Source organism: Oncorhynchus kisutch, linkage group LG7 (genome assembly GCF_002021735.2).
Source record: "Oncorhynchus kisutch isolate 150728-3 linkage group LG7, Okis_V2, whole genome shotgun sequence".
NCBI lineage: Eukaryota > Metazoa > Chordata > Actinopteri > Salmoniformes > Salmonidae > Oncorhynchus > Oncorhynchus kisutch.
Window position 1 is genome coordinate 28,881,140 of NC_034180.2, and position 22,365 is coordinate 28,903,504.

Consider the following 22,365-nt stretch of genomic DNA (forward strand, 5'->3'; position numbering starts at 1 on the left):
CACATAGCTCTATTATTCCTCATGATACAGCTTCCCACGTTGAACAGCAGCTTGATTTGAGACAGAGAAGGCTTATGGGTAAATGAGGCGGTTGTGTCTGCGTGTTGATGTCAGAGGAGGGAGGAGAGAACTAGCTCTGGAAGTGGAGTATGTACGAGGAATCCACGGTGGCTAACTGCAGTTAGACATTCCGACAACCCTTAGTTTTTCGTCATGCAGGGATACATACCGAAATAGTTCTGTAGTGCATAGGAGAGGAGCTGATTGAAAACGTTTTTAAACTGTTCATCGCTCAAGCTATTTTGGAGAACGCCATACTCTGTCAATTTGCTTATGACAGTGATGCAATTCCAAAATCCATGTAATTTGAGTGTTTCAAATGTTGGATTTTAAACACTTTCGACTGTTTTGGAAACACATTTTTTTAAATTTAAGCATAGCACATCGGAGCGCCCAAAAAGAGAAGGGAGGGGGGCAAGAAAACGCCCTGTTGCTGAATCTTCTTAAAATTCTAACTTAATCGCGGTGTGGATCACAGAGAACAGTCATATGGAATATGGTACTATAAATGTCTATCTTGATTTGCATTCAACTAAATCTCCGGACTAATTGGCAAATTTGCGGAGTTGCGCTTCTCCGTTTATGGTGGATTATTTTTTTTCTTCTACATTGTGGATACTGCAATTCCGAGGCGATTATAGAAGGAGGCTGCTAGGCCCACGGCCATTGCCCAAGAACAAAAAGACTTTTCCCCATGTAAACCCAAACAGTTCTCATAAGGCTCGTCTTATATGTAAAAGAAACGGGCATTAATCAATCGCAAAAATGTCACTTGGTGCAGAGAGAAGGATGGAAAACCGGTTGAAAAAGCTGGAGGCCATGATCAAAGATCCAAGATCTGCGATAAACTTGGAAAGTTTACTCGTAAGTCTGCTAATATTTTATTAATTATTAATAGGGCCTATTCTGTTTTCCCTTCGCGCACTTTGAAGCAACCAACATGATGCATTGTAGCAGTAGACTTCTTACGCCATTTAACCAATATGTATCAATTGTGATGTTGCCGATGTCGACATTGTAGCCAAATCCTATCATTCGCTGGCTGCGCGGTATTGGGCAAGGTTTAACTAACTTCCTCACCACCAAGCCTTTCATGATTCAGGTCAACATTTACTTCAGAAAGAATAGGCCTGTTACACTATATTTTAGAGTAACACAAATTCTAAACACATCGTTATTATTTAGCATTAAGTTGTCACCTATTACAGCATCATGTGTAGCCTATCCTGTGACAATGTGTAGCCTATATGTCAATAGTTCCTGATTCAAATGCTAATTTCTGCCTGACTTAGAATTCCATGCAATTCAACATCGGGATTCCAGGCAACATAGGCCTATGTAAGGGTATAAGGATCGAAAATAGTTGAGCCATATGTTTTTCTCGTGATATGAGGGCATCTGATGCAGCAGACAACACAGCTATAGCTGTAGGCTAACTGCATTAAATCTGTTTTAAGATTATTGGAAAATGTGCATAGCCCTGAAGGTTAGCCTACTTCTATGGAAACGTTTCTTCCGGTCAAGTCCCTGAACGATCTCCCGCCTATCAAGGGATTGGCCCACTGACTTGTATGGGATATGCGCCACATTGTCATGTTTGGCACCAGACGGGTACCAACGGCATGTCACACGTGCCCTTGTCTACAAACGGATGCGTTGTAGTAACTGCCAAAGAGAGGAGTGGGTTTTCGCCCCAAGCCAACTGTTTAAAAGGATAATAATAAGTGAACGTTTTGGGAGTGTTTACCAATACAGGCCTACTCACTGCTGTGGAATGTCGAGAGGACTGTCATCTGTCTATAGGCCTGAAAACATTCTGCTGAAACCTATTGTGATAGCCAAGTAGTTGGTCCAGCCTGAAATAGCCACACCAAGATCATAAACACTCATGATTTACACATTCAGGATTTGAAGTGTTTCCTGGTGAAGCTCCCTCAGACACTATTAAAAATGTCAAGCAGTTTCTGAACCGGAGTTCATCGGTTGAATTAAGAATCCATCTGTTAAAAGTGCATAATCGGTCTAATTTATATACAGTGACTGAATCCTCAGCTGAAAAGTGTTTATTTCCTGGGAAGGAGTAGGAGATAGATATCAAAGCTTGATGACTGTTCTAGACTGAAGTTGAGTGGGAGGAGTGCGTAGGACTGAACAGGCTGTATCCTCCCAAGCCATTTTTGGCCAACTCTCACTTTCTGTTATTGTCTGCTATGAAGAAGGCACAGAGGCAAGCATCAGGCATTGCAATAATGTAGTCAGACCTGTTTCTACATGCTCTCACATTCAGACCTTTCCTGATATACCATCCATTGTTCACTTTAAAAACATTGCCTAATGATAAATTATGAACACACACATACTTAGTCATCGACCTCCATTAACACCTATAACAGCTGCTTATATATAATTATCCTGGATAAGGAACGTGTTGCCTCAGCAGAACAATGCCTGGGCCTTTTTTTTATGTCCTTACTTCCTGTAAACGTGTTTCTTCCTGTACACTTCTTGTTTTGCACAATGTACATATGAGATAATAGTCTAAAATAGAGAGTAGGCCTAAAACATGTCCCTGGAGTGTTTCAGGAATGTCAAGCTGCTCTTCAAAGGGGGTTTCTTATCACAGGGCCATCCCTGATGTGATCTGATGCAGTGTAGGACTGACTACCACTTGAAATTAGGCCCACACTCAGTGGAATGCAGCCTGGGATCTGTCAGTTACCCCGCCAAGGTTTCACTACACAACTGAGCAGTGTGAATCTTATGAATGACTGAAGGACTGTTGACTTGAATGTGTTTAATGTGTGTAATAGGATGAAGAATGCAGTGTTTCAAAGCATTTAAATGGAATGTATTTGAATGGGTACTAGTGAATTGTGATTCACCTAAATGGAGTGTGCAATTTATCCATTAAAAGGAAGGATAGGAGGGAACTCGTATCAGAGGAGTGTGTGTAGACTAGTTTGGGCTACATAGAGGAGGACAACTATTGCTGACCTGTCTGGTACTGCAGCAGACTGACTAAGGTCTCCTGGAAAGCTTCAGGAATGAGATGGCATTCATTCTGCCATCTCAGAATGTGAACTGGATCAGATGGCCTGCTTTTAACAGGCAGCTGAGAGAGTGAGGTGTGTTCAGTACAGGTTCAGGGGTAGGAAACTCAGGCCAGTCAACAGGATCTGATCTGCAGTGTTGGCTGTTTTCTTTCTTTCTCCCTCTGGCACTTTCAAATTGACCCATTAATGTTACTTATTTTTTCTTTATTGGATGGAATGCACTTAGTGTTTTATAGTGTTCAAAAGAAATGTTGAACTTTGATTAGCTATATGTTTGAACTATTTCACTAAAAATTGTAGTTGAGATATTTCATGAGCTGAGTACATTGCTGGCTAGTGTGAAAAATCCTGCCCAGTTGGCATATTTTGCAATGTCAACTAAGTTGATAGTCATTTTCACCTGCAAAACTGTGTAGTAAAGTAACATTCCTGTATTCTGTTGCTCCTTCTCCTATACTGCTATCTAATATAATCCCAGGGCACACCCTTTTAATTTCAGGAGTGCTCTGTATCAGCTTAGACACGTTATACTGTATCATGGAGGCTTGAAGTAAAACATCACTGATGGCAGTATTTTTCTCCAGGCTCCAGCACTACTGATCCCCTTTATTTGGCAGAGCATCAGTGCTGACTGGGTAACTGTTTTCAGTCACCAGCATCAACCACTGTACTGATAACCACGTGGTATTAAAAGATGAAACCTGAACGCCAAAACGGCCACTCAGGGCTAGCAGCATGAAAGAGAGGGCATTTCTTGAGATAGGCCTAACTAGGCACACTTGATTGCAGCCTTTTCACTGTCCTCAAGGAAATGACCTCATTGAGTAAATAGTTGGAGCTATATATGGGTCTCAAAGTCCCTCTGAATTGCTGCACTTTCCCCTTTCACTATTCTCTTTATCTAACTGCACCTCTCCTCTCTCACTAGCTCAAAATGAATGTTTGATTTGAGTTTCAAAGCCAGATTCACACCAGTAACTTATTTATATTCTGATATTAGAGTTTCGTTGTTGTCAAAGAAACATATTGTTTAATTTGTTTGTTTCTATATGCACCTACAGTGGGTATCACAAATATTCACCCACCTTGGATTTCTTCACATTTTGTGTTACAAAGTGGGATTGCAATGGATTTAAGTAGCTCTTTTTTTGTCAAGATCTACACAATATTCTGTCAATATGTTTTTTTAATTAAAAATGAAATGCTAATATACCTTGATTACATAAGTATGCACCCCCCCGAATCAATACATATTCCAAACACCTTTGGAAGCAATTACACTAGTGATTCTTTTTGGGTAAGTCTCTTAAGAACTTTGCATGCCTGTATAGCACAATATTTGTACCATATTCTTCAAGTGCTGTAAAATTGCTGGGGGTCATGGCTAGAAAGCCATTTAAAACTCTTCCCATAGATTTTCAAGCAGACTTCAGTCAAAACTATAACTTGGCCACTCAGGATCTTCTTGGTAAGCAACTCCAGTGTAGATTTGGCATTGTGTTGATGTGTAGATTTGCATTTGGCATTGTGTTGTAGGTTAATGTCCTGCTGAAAGGTGAATTCCTCTCCCTGTGTCTGGTGTAAAGCAGACTGAAGCACGTTTTCCTCTAGGGTTTTGCCTGTGCTTAGGTCCATTAAGTTTATTTTTATTCTGAGAAACTCCCCAGTCTTTGCCGACATCAAGCATACCCATACCATGATGCAGCCACCACCATGCTTGAAAATAAGGAGGCAGGTACTCAATGATGTGTTGTTGGATTTTCCACAAACATACTTTTTGGCCTAAAGGCAAAGCGTTGTAATCCTTCGCTGTGTTTTATTGCAGTATAACTTTAGTGCCTTGTTGCATAGATGTAGCATGTTTTGGGAATATATGTCTATATGTGTATATATTTACAGTACCAGTCAAAAGTTTGGACACACCGACTCATTCCAGGTTTTTCTTTATTTTGACTATTTTCTACATTATAGTATAACAGTGAGGACATCAACTATGAAATAACAAATATGGAATCATGTAGTAACCAAAAAGTGTCAAACAAATCAAAATAGATTTGAGATTCTTCAAAGTAGCCACTCTTTGCCTTGATGACAGCTGCAGAGAAACCACTTCTATAGGACACCAGTAATAAGAAGAGACTTGCCAAGAAACACGAGCAATGGGCATGAGACCGGTGGAAATCTGTCCTTTGGTCTGATGAGTCCAAATGTGAGATTTTGGTTCCAAATGCTGTATCTTAGTGAAACAAGGAGTGTATGAATGGATGATCTCCGCATGTGTGCTTCCCACCGTAAAGCATGGAGGAGATGGTGTGGGGTACTTTGCTGGTGACACTGTCTGTGATCTATTTAGAAATCAAGGCACACTTAACCAGCATGGATACCACAGCATTCTGCAGCGATATGCCATCCCATCTGGTTTGTACTTAGTGGGACTATCATTTGTTTTTCAACAGGACAATGACCCAAAACACACCTCCAGGTTGTGTAAGGGCTATTTGACCAAGGAGGGTGATGGAGTGCTGCATCAGATGCCCTTGCCTCCACAATCACCCAACCTCAACCCAACTGAGATGGTTTTGGATGAGTGGGACCACAGAATGATGGAAAAGCAGCCAACAAGTGCTCAGCATATGTGGGAACTCCTTCAAGACTGTTGGAAAAGCATTCCTTATGAAGCTGTTTGAGAGAATGCAAAGACTGTGCAAAGCTCTCTTCAAGATAAAGGGTGGCAACTTGGAAGAATCTAAAATCTATTTTGATTTGTTTAACACTTTTTTTGGTTACTACATGATTCCATGTGTTATTTAATCGTGTTGATGTCTTCACTATTACTCTGTAATGTCGAAAATTGTACAAATAAAGCAAATCCCTTGAATGAGTAGGTGTGTCCAAACTTTTGACTGGTACTGTATATTGTTCTTTTCACTGTCATTTAGGTCATTATTGTAGAGTAACTGCAATGTTCTTGATCCATCCTCAGTTTTCTCCCATCACAGTCAATTAACTCTGTAGCTGTTTTAAAATCACCATTGGCCTCATAGTGGCATCCCTCAGCAGTTTCCTTCCTTTCCTGCAGCTCAGTTCAGAAGGACGACTGTATCTTTGTTGTCTTGGTGGTTTAATACATAATTTAAACTTTACCATGCTTAAAGATATATTCAATGTCTGATTTGTTATTGTTACCCATCTACTAATCACTGCCCTTCTTTGAGGCTTTTGAAAAAGCTCCCTGGTCTTTGTAGTTGAATATGTGGTTCAAACTCAGTACTTGACTAACGGAAGTGGTAGTCATTAAATAAGTCATGTCAAATCTCTATTTCAAAGTGAATCCATTATTTTGTGATTTGTTAAGCCACATTTTACTCCTGAACTAATTTAGGCTTATGCAACAACTATATTTTAGTTATTTAATTTGTATTCATTTGTAAACCTTTGTAAAATGTTCTTTTCACTTTTGACATTATGGAGTATTTTGTGTAGCTCAATGACAAAAAAATCCCAATTAGATCTATTTAAATTGAATTTTGTAATGCAACAAAATGTGAAAAAAATCCATGGGGGTGTAAACTTATGATGCCCACTCTATACATAATTGTTAGATAACCATTGATATTATTATTGCAGCCAGAATAGGTAGATGATGGTCATTTCCACATAAAAGGACCCCTGAGTTATTAAGTGATTAATAAAAAAAACGTAATTATGTTATCAAAAAATTGGTAATGTAATTTCGGCTATTGAATTTGGACAGTTGTACACGAGTTGAGTACACTATAATGTACTGTACTGAACTATACTCTGCTGTACTGAACTTAACTCTACTGTTCTGTGCTGTACTTTGTCCAAACTTGTGAAACATAGACGTGTGTAATTGGTTCAGATTTGGTCTGGTCCAAGAAAATGTGGTCTTGTTTTTTCGTTGGTCTTGCTGGGTGTAAATCTACTTCACTTAGTGTAGTTTAATACCCAAAAGAGATTTGATCAAAGTCAATTTGTCATGTCATACCTGACACCCCATTCTTTCTGCAGACATAGTTGAATCTTCATTCAGATCAGATATTGTTTTGGGAAAAGGTGGACACAAACTGAGGGAGATTTTAATTATGTTGCCAAAATTTGCATCTGCACAGTTCTTCCAGTAAATGTTTTTATAAAATGTTCAGTGTATGTTTAAAAAACAAATGTCCATGTGCATATAGTTGTATGTTTTCTTAAACTTTTAAATCAATGTTTTTTGTTTGGCATACTTTTTAAGTGAAAGATCTGAGTCTCAGCCCAGTTCCATTGTGGTGGAATTGTCCTGGTATGACATAACTATTTTTTTCAATTCTCACGTCTCAAATGTGACAGCCAGACTCGACACAGCTTCAATTTCAAGCTTCCGCTGTGAGTGACAACTTGCAAATGATGGAATTATATAAACGATTAGTCTCTTCTCACTGTCGCTGTGAAGCATGCGGAGCACTCAGTCTGGCGAGAGAGACTAAAAAACGATTGACATCAAGCTGAACTCGCAACATCTCAATTAAATGTGTCAAAGTGCATTGGTTACACTAGTCCAGAGCTTCCCAAACTCTTTATAGTCCTGTACCCCTTTAAACATTCAACCTCCAGCTGCATATCCCATCTAGCACCAGTGTCCGTGCACTCTAATTTTGTTTTTTGCCATCATTGTAAGCCTGCCACACACACACACTATAAAATAAATGTATTAAACATAAGAATGAGAGTGAGTTTTTGTCACAACCCGGCTCGTGGGAAGTGACAAAGAGCTCCAAGGACCAGAGCACAAATAATAATATAATAATAATCAATCAATTTGCTCTTTATTTTAACCATCTTACATATAAAACCTTAGTTGTTCATCAAATTGTGAATAACTCACCACAGGTTAATGAGAAGGGTGTGCTTGAAAGGATGCACATAACTCTGCAATGTTGGGTTGTATTGGAGAGAGTCTGTGTTAAATCTTTTTCCACACAGTCTGTGCTTGTATTTAGTTTTCATGCTAGTGAGGGCCGAGAATCCGCTCTCACATAGGTACGTGGTTGCAAAGGGCATCAGTGTCTTAACAGCTTGATTTGCCACGGCAGGATACTCTGCCCATCCAGAAATCTGGCAGTGGCTTCTGATTAAATTCAATTTTCACAGAACCGCTTGTTGCAATTTCAATGAGGCGCTCTTGTTCAGATATCGGTAAGTGGACTGGAGGCAGGGCATGAAATTGATAACGAATCCAGTTGTTTGTGTCATTCGTTTTGGGAAAGTACCTGCGTAATTGTGCACCCAACTCACTCAGGTGCTTCGCTATATCACATTTGACATTGTCCGTAAGCTTGAGTTCATTTGCACACAAAAAAATCATACAATGATGGAAAGACCTGTGTGTTGTCCTTGTTAATGCAGACTGAGAAGAGCTCCAACTTGTTAATCATAGCCTCAATTTTGTCCCACACATTGAATATAGTTGCTGAGAGTCCCTGTAATCCTAGATTCAGATCATTCAGGCGAGAAAAAAAATCGCCCAGATAGGCCAGTCGTGAGAAACTCGTCATCATGCAAGCGGTCAGACAAGTGAAAATGATGGTCAGTAAAGAAAACTTTAAGCTCATCTCTCAATTACAAAAAACATGTCAATACTTTGCCTATTGATAACCAGCACACTCCTGTATGTTGTAAAAGTGTTACATGGTTGCTGCCCATATCATTGCGTTCAGGGGCCTTGCTTTAACAAAGTTAACCACTTTCACTGTAGTGTCCAAAACATCTTTCAAGCAGTCAGTCATTCCCTTGGCAGCAAGAGCCTCTCAGTGGATGCTGCAGTGTACCCAAGTGGCGTCGGGAGCAACTGCTTGCACACGTGTTACCACACCACTATGTCTCCCTGTCATGGCTTTTGCGCCATCAGTACAGATACCAACATGAGCAGCAGCTACATATGGACCATTAGTGGAATTCCCGCGAGATAGTAACGGTTAATGTGATTGGATGTTAATTATTTGACTAGGCTACCTGTATTTGACATTGTGTTGTTATATGAACATTATATGGTGTAATTTTATTTTTGGCAGTGAAACGACACTACTCAGGCGAGGATGAAAAACCTCAGCCAAATGTATAGCCCCGTTGGAAACTATAAATGGGCTGTTTGAAAATGTGTAAAAATAAATATATATATACAGTGGGGCAAAAAAGTATTTAGTCAGCCACCAATTGTGCAAGTTCTCCCACTTAAAAAGATGAGAGAGGCCTGTAATTTTTATCATAGGTACACTTCAACTATGACAGACAAAATGAGAAAAAAAGTCCAGAAAATCACATTGTAGGATTTTTAAATTAATTAATTTGCATATTATGGTGGAAAATAAGTATTTGGTCACCTACAAACTAGCAAGATTTCTGGCTCACAGACCTGTAACTTCTTCTTTAAGAGGCTCCTCTGTCCTCCACTCGTTACCTGTATTAATGGCACCTGTTTGAACTTGTTATCAGTATAAAAGACACCTGTCCACAACCTCAAACAGTCACACTCCAAACTCCACTATGGCCAAGACCAAAGAGCTGTCAATGGACACCAGAAACAAAATTGTAGACCTGCACAGGCTGGGAATACTAAGTCTGCAATAGGTAAGCAGCTTGGTTTGAAGAAATCAACTGTGGGAGCAATTATTAGGAAATGGAAGACATACAAGACCACTCATAATCTCCCTCGATCTGAGGCACAAGATCTCACCCCGTGGGGTCAAAATGATCACAAGAACGGTGAGCAAAAATCCCAGAACCACATGGGGGGACCTAGTGACTAACCTGAAGAAAGCTGGGACCAAAGTAACAACGCCTACCATCAGTAACACACTACGCCGCCAGGGACTCAAATCCTGCAGTGCCAGACGTGTCCCCCTGCTTAAGCCAGTACATGTCCAGGCCTGTCTGAAGTTTGCTAGAGAGCATTTTGATGATCCAGAAGAAGATTGGGAGAATGTCATATGGTCAGATGAAACCAAAATATTACTTTTTTGGTAAAAACTCAACTCGTCGTGTTTGGAGGACAAAAAATGCTGTGTTGCATCCAAAGAACACCATACCTACTGTGAAGCATGGGGGTGGAAACATCATGCTTTGGGGCTGTTTTTCTGCAAAGGGACCAGGACGACTGATCCATGTAAAGGAAAGAATGAATGGGGCCATGTATTGTGAGATTTTGAGTGAAAACCTCCTTCCATCAGCGTGGGCATTGAAGATGAAACGTGGCTGGGTCTTTCAGCATGACAATGATCCCAAACACACCGCCCGGGCAACGAAGGAGTGGCTTCGTAAGAAGCATTTCAAGGTCCTGGAGTGGCCTAGCCAGTCTCCAGATCTCAACCCCATAGAAAATCTTTGGAGGGAGTTGAAAGTCTGTGTTGCCCAGCAACAGCCCCAAAACATCACTGCTCTAGAGGAGCTATGCATGGAGGAATAGGCCAAAATACCAGCAACAGTGTGTGAAAACCTTGTGAAGACTTACAGAAATCGGTTGACCTCTTTCATTGCCAACAAAGGGTATATAACAAAGTATTGAGTTAAACTTTTGTTATTGACCAAATAATTATTTTCCACCATAATTTGCTAATAAATTAATTAAAAATCCTACAATGTGATTTTCTTGATTTTTTTTCTAATTTTGTCTGTCATAGTTGAAGTGTACCTATGATGAAAATGACAGGCCTCTCATATTTTTAAGTGGGAGAACTTGCACAATTGGTGGCTGACTAAATACTTTTTTTGCCCCACTGTATATATACATACAGTCGTGGCCAAAAGTTTTGAGAATGACCCAAATATAAATTTTCACTAAGTCTGCTGCCTCAGTTTGTATGATGGCAATTTTCATATACTCCAGAATGTTATGAAGAGTGATCAGATGAATTGCAATTAATTGCAAAGTCCCTCTTTGCCATGCCAATGAACTGAATCCCCAAAAAACATTTCCACTGCATTTCAGCCATGCCAAAAAAGGACCAGCTGACATCATGTCAGTGATTCTCTCGTTAACTCAGGTGTGAGTGTTGACGAGGACAAGGCTGGAGATCACTCTGTAATGTTGATTGAGTTCGAATAACAGACTGGAAGCTTAAAAAGGAGGGTGGTGCTTGGAATCATTGTTCTTCCTCTGTCAGTCATGGTTACCTGCAAGGAAACACGTGCCGTCATCATTGCTTTGCACAAAAAGGGCTTCACATGCAAGGATATTGCTGCCAGTAAGATTGCACCTAAATTCACCATTTATCGGATCATCAAGAACTTCAAGGAAAGCGGTTCAATTGTTGTGAAGAAGGCTTCAGGGCGCCCAAGAAAGTCCAGCAAGCGTCAGGGCCGTCCCCTAAAGTTGATTCAGTTGCGGGATCGGGGCACCACCAGTACAGAGCTTGCTTAGGAATGGCAGCAGGCAGGTGTGAGTGCATCTGCACGCACAGTGAGGTGAAGACTTTTGGAGGATGGCCTGGTGTCAAGAAGGGCAGCAAAGAAGCCACTTCTCTCCAGGAAAAACATCAGGGACAGACTGATATTCTTCCAAAGGTACAGGGATTGGACTGCTGAGGACTGGGGTAAAGTCATTTTCTCTGATGAATCCCCTTTCCGATTGTTTGGGGCATCTGGAAAAAAGCTTGTCCGGAGAAGACAAGGTGAGCGCTACCATCAGTCCTGTGTCATGCCAACAGTAAAGCATCCTGAGACCATTCATGTGTGTGGTTGCTTCCCAGCCAAGGGAGTGGGCTCACTCACAATTTGGCCTAAGAACACAGCCATGAATAAAGAATGGTACCAACACATCCTCTGAGAGCAACTTCTCCCAACCATCCAGGAACTGTTTGGTGACGAACAATGGCTTTTCCAGCATGATGGAGCACCTTGACATAAGGCAAAAGGGATAATTAAGTGGCTCGGGGAACAAAACATCAATATTTTGGGTCCATGGCGAGGAAACTCTCCAGAACTTAGTCCCATTGAGAACTTGTGGTCAATCCTCAAGAGGCGGGTGGACAAACAAAACCCCACAAATTCTGACAAACTGAATGCAAGAATGGGCTGCCATCAGTCAGGATGTGGCCCAGAAGTTAATTGACAGCATGCCAGGGCAGATTGCAGAGGTCTTGAAAAAGAAGGGTCAACACTGCAAATATTGACTCTTTGCATCAACTTCATGTAATTGTCAATAAAAACCTTTGACACTTAAGAAATGCTTGTAATTATACTTCAGTATTCCATAGTAACATCTGACAAAAATATCTAAAGACACTGAAGCAGCGAACTTTGTGAAAATTAATACATTCTCAAAACTTTTGGCCACAACCTGTATACATTTTCTTATGTGAATCACATTTTTATTTGGCGTACCCCCGATGGCATTACAATGTCTATCAAACTTCTCTCTGGTGCTAAATGTCTGTTGGAGGTTTCATCTAATTCTTGTTAAAACATGCAGATGCCCTAGAAAGTCCATATACTGTTTGTATGTATTCACTGACATACTGCCAGTGCGTTACTATTAGTTGCCTGCTTGTTTTGATTATTTATATATGAGGCTTCATTTGAGTGGAACCACACTCTTGGCAATGGCACCATTGATTTCTGGGTCTGTACTTTTGTATGGTCTGAGTTTAGCATTGGCTGGCATAGGTGGTGCCATCTGAAGGAAGTAATATCATCAATGGGCTTTGTTTGGGTATTGAGAATAGATTTGAGTAATTGATTGGGTAAATGTTTAGTAGCAGACTGCCATTCTCCCTTCTCTTTGCTGTAGCACCATGTTATGGTTAGTGCCAACGAGATGACTTTACTGATTGATAATTAGGATGTTTCTGTGGATAGGAGACACATTGTTTGAATTGATGTGTTGAAGTTTGTGTACTTTGTTCAAGATTAATGGTAGAGTGTTATCTAGGGGCCGACATCACAGTGAAGCCATTGCAAAGCACAGAACTTGGAGGCTCTTACCCCAGCAGATCGCTAAGATGAAGTTACACTTCTGCAATTGCCTGTAAGTGGTGCAAAATATGAATCCACTTCTCATGATCTGAGGACCAGGTTTAATCTCTGCTTGTATTTGTTTCCACATTCATTTCTCTTTTGACTCTCATCTCCCTTTCTCTGCCCTGTCCCCTTTCCCTTCTTCCTCTCTTTCCTTCTCTCTCTCTCTCCTCCTGTCTCCAGTTGTGCGGGAAATTCAGTCTTCCATGGCACTTCTGCTCAGCTCCAGCTGTGCTCTGACTTGGAGGAGGCAGATTTTCTGTCCGATTTGTCTCTAAATGTGACCGCTCTGCTCACCAGCAGCACTGGGTGCGATGTGCCAGTGGGGAGAAACACTGCCATATATGGCAGTGTGATGGTGGCCAGGGCCAAGTTGTGCAAAACAACCCTGCACACCTCCTCTCTTGAGACAGCCTCTCCCTCTCCTCCCCGATTCCTTCTCCTACATTCGCTCTGTTAGCAGCGGAAGTCCCGGCTCCTGTGCAGGATGCAGAATGTTAGCTAGTTTGCACTGGTCATGCAAATGTAGAGCAAGTGTGTTCTGTAATCGTAGGCCAAGGGGCTAAGCTTACGACCGGAAGTAGTTAGTGTTGGATATTTCTTTTGCCTTGTTTGGTGTAGCTAAGTTTCAGTCCTTCAGTCCATCCTGTCAGATTTGAAATGCAATGGCCCAGTAGACTTAGTCCTTTATAGGTGGATCTCTGTGCTTCATTTTAAATGAATGCTGGCTACTCATAGTATAAAATGACAACAGTGTTTGGTTCAGAAGCACCTAGGTCTCTAGCTAAAGCAAGCACGATTTATTACTGTTTGTGTGTGGGGGGGAGGGGTGGAGTCGGACTCTATTTTCATGCATGAAAACATGTCAGCGATGGGAGTAGAAGGTACTTTGGAGAAGCGTTCCGCCTACTCATTTACCATTCTATCCATCTGACTTCAAGCATCACCTCTTCATGGGTAGAGAACGCTTCCCACAGACACAGAAACGCTGTGCATGCACACGCTCACATAAACACATGCACACTCCTACATACAAAGCAGTGAGCCATCATCACACCAGCTCCATGTACAGTATCACCCGTAGTCAAATCACCTATGGAAAAATACATAATATACTTGATGAATATGTCCACAACACATCTATGGGTTCATTTCTCTCATGCTCCATTTCTCTGACGTCCAGCACATCTGTTCAAAAACAGAACATATCAGGCAAGACATCCATCAGCAGTTAGACAAAACACAGACGTGGTGCTTGTCCGTTTCCCTCCATTGGTCACAGTACAACATGGGGCCCTTGCCATTTGTGAGACTCTGGCTCTGGCTGTTCCAGTATTTTAGAGTTATGGGCTCTGCCTGGCACACCCCTCACTTTGCCTGGGCTCCGGCTCCACTTCTCCCAGCAACTATTTTTAAACGTCTGGAATTTGATCAAAACATTAGCTTTTTACTCAAGCCTTTTAAAGTCCAAAGGCTGTTTTCTGTTTCGCACGCCTGGAGATGGGATTGGAGATAGGGAGGAGGGTTTGGGAAATGGAGAGAGGAGGTTCCCTGTTGGAGTCAGGTCTGTTGCTCTTGGTTTAACTAACAAAAATGTGTTCTTAATTAATACAATGAAATAAAGGCTTCATATGAAATGGATCATAATAATAAATAATACTTGTAATAATAATACTTGAATCAGATTTTTTTTTTTTTTTTCCTTCAATTATGTTTTGCCTTTGCTTGTGACAGGAAAGTCACACAAAGATAATACCGATAGGGGAGAGTGGGGTAAGTTGAGCCAAACCATACACAAAATTAATAATTTGACCAATTATTTAGGAAGAGGTCGTAATTTCATGGTTTCTGTGAAGGAAGAAACCACATGGAAAAAGTGGTAAGCAGATTTTCTCCAAGTCAAATGAATTGAATGTGTTATACATCAGTTGGGGTCTCTATAAGCTTAAATATGAGGTTTTAAACCTCGCATGAAAGTGCATCCTTGCAGCTGTGTGGGCTCATATTGTGGAAATGTTTGTCTTTGGGTAATGACCATGGGGTAAGTTGAGCCAATGACAAGTTGAGCAAATAGTTGTTTTCTTCCCACATGTAATGCAAGGCATTATTGCTGGTATATGCGGTAACAACAGAGCCTGGCCTATGTTAAAAGTTTGTTCTTTCATTTTTTTGTACGAAGTGTTTGTAAGGTGTTAAGCATGTGTTAAAATATGCTTAAAATCATGGAAAGACAAATAAGTGATTGTTGAATTGTTTAGGAAATAAAAAAATAGACATGGTTTTAAAACTGGTAACTGATAATACATGGTAACAAATTCAACAATTAAAAAGATATTAGTGAGTTACAGTTCATGTAAGGGAATCTGTCAATTAAAATAAATTCATTAGGCCCTAATCTATGGATTTCACATGACTGGGAAATCAGATATGCACGGATACCTTAAAAAAAAGTTAGGGGCATGAATCAGAAGACCAGTCAGTATCTGGTGTGACCATCATTTGCCTCATGCAGCTCAACACTTCTTTGCATGGAGTTGATCAGGCTGTTGATTGTGGAATGTTGTCCTACTCCTCTTTAATGCAAACTTGCTGGATATTGGCGGGAACTGGAACACGCTGTTGTACATGTCAATCCAGAGCATCTCAAATGTGCTCAATGGGTGTGGGTGACATGTCTGGTGAGTATGCAGGCCATGAAAGAACTGGGACTTTTTTCAGCTTCCAGGAATTGTGTGCATGCATTATCATGCTGAAACATGAGATGATGGCAGAAAGGTGGTGCGTGCGTATGTATTCACCCCCTTTGCTATGAAGCCCCTAAATAAGATCTGGTGCAACCAATTACCATCTGAAGTCACATAATTAGTTAGATTGCACACAGGTGGACTTTATTTAAGTGTCACATGATCTCAGTATATATACACCTGTTCTGAAAGACCCCAGAGTCTGCAACACCACTAAGCAAGGGGCACCACCAAGCAAGCAGCACTATGAAGACCAAGGAGCTCTCCAAACAGGTCAGGGACAAAGTTGTGGAGAAGTACAGATCAGGGTTTGGTTATAAAAAAAAATATCCAAAACTTTGAACATCCCACAGAGCACCATTAAATCCATGATTAAAAAATTGAAAGAATATGACACCACAACAAACCTGCCAAGAGAGGGCCGCCCACCAAAACTCACTGACCAGGCAAGGAAGGCATTAATCAGAGAGGAAACAAAGAGACCAAAGAAAACCCTGAAGGAGCTGCAAAGCTCCACAGCAGAGATTGGAGAATCTGTCCATATGACCACTTTAAGCCGTACCCTCAACAGAGGTTCACCTTCCAGCAGGACAATGACCCTAAGCATACTGCTAAAGCAACACTCAAGTGGTTTAAGGGGAAACATTTAACTGTCTTGGAATGGCCTAGTCAAAGCACAGACCTCAGTCCAATTGAAAATCTGTGGTATGACTTAAAGATTGCTGTACACCAACGGAACTCATCCAGCTTGAAGGAGCTGGAGAAATTTTGCCTTGAAGAATGTGCAAAAATCCCAGTGGCTAGATGTGCCAAGCTTATAGAGACATACCCCAAGAGACACACAGCTTTAATTGCTGCAAAAGGTGTCTCTACAAAGTATTGACTTTGGGGGAGGTGAATAGTTATGCATGCTCAAGTTTTCAATTTTTTTGTCTTATTTCTTTTTTGTTTCACAATAAAATATATTTTGCATCTTCCAAATGGTAGGCATGTTGTGTAAATCAAATGATACAAACCCCCCAAAAATCCATTTTAATTTCCGGTTGTAAGGCAAAAAAATAAATGCCAAGGATGGTGAATACTTTCGCAAACCACTGTACTGCCAAATTCTCAAAAGCGACGATGGAGGCGGCTTATGGTAGAGAAATTAACATACAATTATCTGGCAACAGCTCTGGGGGACATTCCTGCAGTCAGCATGCCAATTGCAAGCTCCCTCAATTTGAGACATCTGTGGCTTTGTGTTGTGTGACACGACTGCACATTTTAGTGGCCTTGTATTTTCCCCAGCACAAGGTGCACCTGTATAATGATCATGCTGTTTAGTCAGCTTCTTGATATGCCACACCTGTCAATTGGATGGATTATCTTGTCAAAGGAGAAATGCTCACTAACAGGGATGTAAACCAAATTGTGAGAAATAAGCTTTTTGTGCGTATGGATATTTCCCTTGACAGAATTATGCTATATGTAAAAAATGGCTCAACTAACCCCACTATCTCCCAATGAAATGATCAATTGGACAGACACTTGCTGCTGCTGCCAACAAGATATTGTTTTTTGTATTTCTTTTCATCCATTTCTCTCAGCTTCTCCTTCGACTGTTTTCAAGCTTGACATGCATATATTGTATTCTTCTACAAGCTGGTGTGCTTACATTTTGTTAGATGAACGATTGATTATGATTGTGCTGTATTTTGGTAGAGATTGACTTGTGTGGCCTGTTATCAACTTCGGCCTCACTGCGTCTCCCACTGAATCATGTTTCTAAGACGTTGCCATGCAACCCAGTACATTGGCAGGTTTGCAGTGTGCTTGTCAGCAGTGTTTTTTCACTGTAGTTCAGACAGATAAGGGAGAACTGATGAGATAGCAGCAGTGGGTCGGTCAGTGTCCCTGATTTAACATCCCTGTCTGATGAGTTCATACCTATTCATAAAACATTGATAGATAGGTCTATCTATGGCTCTGTAGTTTCCCAGACACTATCTCTAAGAGTTGTAGAGATGTGTGGAAATGAAGGAATTCAGTATGTTACTTGCGTGTACGATGGTCCTAAATTTAGATTTAGGTTAGGGCTGGGTGTTTACATTAGGGTCCTATTTTTGTTTCTACCCCATTTCTCTGTGTGTAATTTTCAACGTTTGGGTCATGGCATATTTTTTATAATGCCCTTCAGCTCTGTGCGTATGGGTTCCTTCCCCCAGCCCCCAATAACTGATGGACACTCACAGGCAGACACACACACAAACAGGAACACACTGGCCCACTTTACACACACACACACACACACACACACACACACACACACACACACACACACACACACACACACACACACACACACACACACACACACACACACACACACACACACACACAGGAACACACTGTCCCACTGGACACACACACACACAGACAGGAACATACTGGACACACACACAGGCAGGAACACACTGGCCCACTGGAAACACACACACAGAGACAGACAGGCACACATTGGCCTACTGGTCACACACACACAGGCACACACTCACACAGGCAGGCAGGCAGGCAGGCAGCCACTAGACACACACACACACAAAAGCAGGCACACACTGGCCCACTGGACATGTACACATACAGACAGGCACACACTGGCCCACTGGACACACACACAGACAGGAACACACTGGCACACTGGACACACACACACACAGACAGGCACACACTGGACACGTACACATACAGACAGGCACACACTGGCCCACTGGACACACACACACACAGACAGGAACACACTGGCACACTGGACACACACACAGACATGCACACACTGGCCCACTGGACACACAGACACATTCAGGCAGGCACACACTGGACACGTACACATACAGACAGGCACACACTGGCCCACTGGACACACACACACACAGACAGGAACACACTGGCACACTGGACACACACACACACAGACAGGAACACACTGGACACACACAGACATGCACACACTGGCCCACTGGACACACAGACACATTCAGGCAGGCACACACTGGACACGTACACATACAGACAGGCACACACTGGCCCACTGGACACACACACACACAGACAGGAGCACACTGGACACACACAGACATGCACACACTGGCCCACTGGACACACAGACACATTCAGGCAGGCACACACTGGACACGTACACATACAGACAGGCACACACTGGCCCACTGGACACACACACACACAGACAGGAACACACTGGCACACTGGACACACACACAGACATGCACACACTGGCCCACTGGACACACAGACACATTCAGGCAGGCACACACTGGACACGTACACATACAGACAGGCACACACACACAGACAGGAGCACACTGGACACACACAGACATGCACACACTGGCCCACTGGACACACAGACACATTCAGGCAGGCACACACTGGACACGTACACATACAGACAGGCACACACTGGCCCACTGGACACACAGACACAAAGGCAGGCAGACACTGCCCCACTGGACACACACACACACACAGACACAGACCGACAGGTACACACTGGCCCACTGGACACACACACACACACACACACACACACGTAGGCACACACTGGCCAACTGGACACACACACACACACAAACAGACAGACAGGTACACACTGGACACGCAGACACAAAGGCAGGCATACACTGCCCCACTGGACATGTACACATACAGACAGGCACACACTGGCCCACTGGACACACACACACAGACACAGACCGACAGGTACACACTGGCCCACTGGGGACACACACACAGACACAGACCGACAGGTACACACTGGACACACACACACACACACGTAGGCACACACTGGCCCACTGGACACACACACACAAACAGACAGACAGGTACACACTGGACACGCAGGCACACACTGGCCCACTGGAAACCCACCAACACGCACACACTGGCCCACTGGACACACACACACACAAACAGACAGACAGGCACCCACTGGACACGCAGGCACACACTGGCCCACTGGACACACACCAACATGCGCACACTGGCCCACTGGACACACACACACACACACACACAGACAGACAGGTACACACTGGCCCACTGGACACACACCAACACACGCACACTGGCCCACTGGACACACACACAAGCCCACTGCACACACCAGACAGGATGGCTGACATTTTACAGGCTCCTAACCAACTGTGCTGTTTTGTTAGTTTTTTTCATAACTTATTATGTACATAAAGTGACTTCTACCGTCTCTTATGACTGATAAGAGCTTCTGGACATCGGAACTGGACGAAGATTTTTTTCTTTAATGAGTTGAAGGATTTACTGCTTTACGGAGAACAGATCCAAATCCCCGTCATTCGCGTGACGAAAGGCGGAGATACCGAGGAAAGAGGTCGGGGTGCCATGTTAGAATTCGTAGACGAGTGAGTAAGTCACCATTACCATCGGTTCTATTGGCCAACGTGCAATCACTGGAAAACAAACTCGGTGATCTATGGTCGAGACTATCCAACCAACAGGACATTAAAAACAGTCATATCTTATGTTTCCCCGAGTCTTGGCTGAACGACAACATGGATAATATAGAGCGGGCTTGTTTTTCTGTGTATCGCCAGGGCAAATGTTAAAGAAGTCTCGAGATATTGCTCACCTGAGGTAGTGTACCTCATGATAAGCTTTAGACCACACTATCTACCAAGAGAGTTCTCATCTATATTATTCGTAGCCGTCTATATACCACCACAAACCGATGCTGGCAATAAGACCGCACTCAACGAACTGTATAAAGCCATAAGCAAACAAGAAAATGCTCATCCAAAAGCGGTGCTCCTAGTGGTCGGCAGCTTTAATGCAGTCAAACTTAAATAAGTTTTACCTCATTTCTACCAGCATGTCACATGTGCAACCAGAGGAAAAACATTTCTAGACCACCTTTACTCCACACACAGAGATGCATACAAAGCTCTCCTTCGCCCTCCATTTGGCAAATATGACCATAATTATATCCTCCTGATTTCCTGCTTACATGCAAAAACTAAAGCAAGAAGTACCAGTGACTCGATGACACGGATGATAGGCTACAGGTGCACCAATGTGTCGGAGGAAACACTGTGCATGTATTGCGCCCGGCCCACAACAGGAGTCGCTAGTGCGAGATGGGACAAGAACATCCCTGCCGGCCAAATCCTCGCCTAACCCGGACGACGCTGGGCCAATTGTGCGCCGCCCCATGGCTCTCCCGGGCCGTGGCCAGCTGCGACAGAGCTTGAACCAGGATCCCTAGTGGCACAGCTAGCACTGCAATGCAGTGCCTTAGACCACTGCGCCACTCGGGAGGCCCCCAGTAGATATTTTCTTAGCTCTGTTTCTCGAGCATAAGCATTTCACATTAAGGTTTACACCTGTTTTATTCGGTGCACATGATAAATAAGATTTGATTTGATGGAAGTTTGAAAGAAGGGTTCTTAATCTCCCCGGGTGTTGCCCACAAACACGCATGGAATAGACGTTCAGACTCAAAGTATATCTTTTTTTTGCCATGGATGGCTCTTGTCCAATGGCTGTCCAGTAATGCATGATTGACATGTGTGATCAGTACCTGTACCTGACAAGATGCTCTGGGATTTAGGTGCTTTTTTCCCCAGGAAGGATGAGACTTTATTTTACAGTCATGTTGCAAAGGGTATTTATAGCAAGATATTTCATAGGAAAATATCTGGTAAAAATCTAATCTTATGTTGTGAAGTAGCAGGTCTTCCTAGTAAGTGTAGACTACTTCACAGGCATCAACACAAATGCAGGTAACATTTTGTAATTGCACATTACTCATGCTTTTTTCAAGTGAACCCTAAGATACCACTCTCACTTAATTTTGGTTATGACCAATCAGCCATTTTACAGTGATGTTTCTAATTAAATAACAGGTAAATAGTTCACAATTTCTACAGTCCACTAGTTATGAAGTGTAGCTTAACTTTTTTTACTCACCGCCTATTGAGTAGGGATAGGCGGGCTGCGTGGAGTTGTCTCTCTCTACAGAGGAAATGACTTGCACACTGAGGTACCGGCTTCATGACACAGTGAAATTATCTTCTGAGTGCTGGGCGGGGTGGATCATTTCCTGTATTGCTGAGCTCTAAGGGGAGATGGGCCGTGTCAATGTGAGCGTCAGCGTGTTTCTGTTTGTGTTAGAGTGAGCGTGTGTCTGTGTGCTTCTTCTCCTCAAATAGTAGTTCTGTGTGAGGTACGTCCTTTATTGGGAAGTGGAGTGGAGATGATGAAACAGCTGGCATCAAGCTGTATAGTGTACACTGACTTCTGCAGAGTAGAGAGACGGACAAACTGGGGGGTGAGAAAGAGACGCATGTACAGTTGAATTCGGAAGTTTACATACACTTAGGTTGGAGTCATTAAAACTCGTTTTTCAACCACTCCACAAAATTCTTGTTAACAATCTATAGTTTTGGAAAGTTGGTTAA

At 42.5% G+C, this 22,365-nt stretch overlaps 1 protein-coding gene across 4 annotated transcripts in view; it reads left to right on the forward strand.

The window, feature by feature from the left end:
- Positions 1–117: 117 nt before the first annotated feature.
- rock2a (rho-associated, coiled-coil containing protein kinase 2a) overlaps positions 118–22,365 on the forward strand; it is a 43,850-nt gene continuing 21,602 nt past the window's right edge. For 3 of the 4 annotated variants that reach the window (XM_031828815.1, XM_020487855.2, XM_020487856.2), the window contains exon 1: positions 118–924. In XM_031828815.1, coding sequence (XP_031684675.1) covers positions 826–924 — 99 coding nt within the window. In that variant the 5' untranslated portion in view covers positions 118–825. The remainder of the gene's footprint in view (positions 925–22,365) is intronic. The other variant, XM_031828814.1, reaches the window with a different exon arrangement.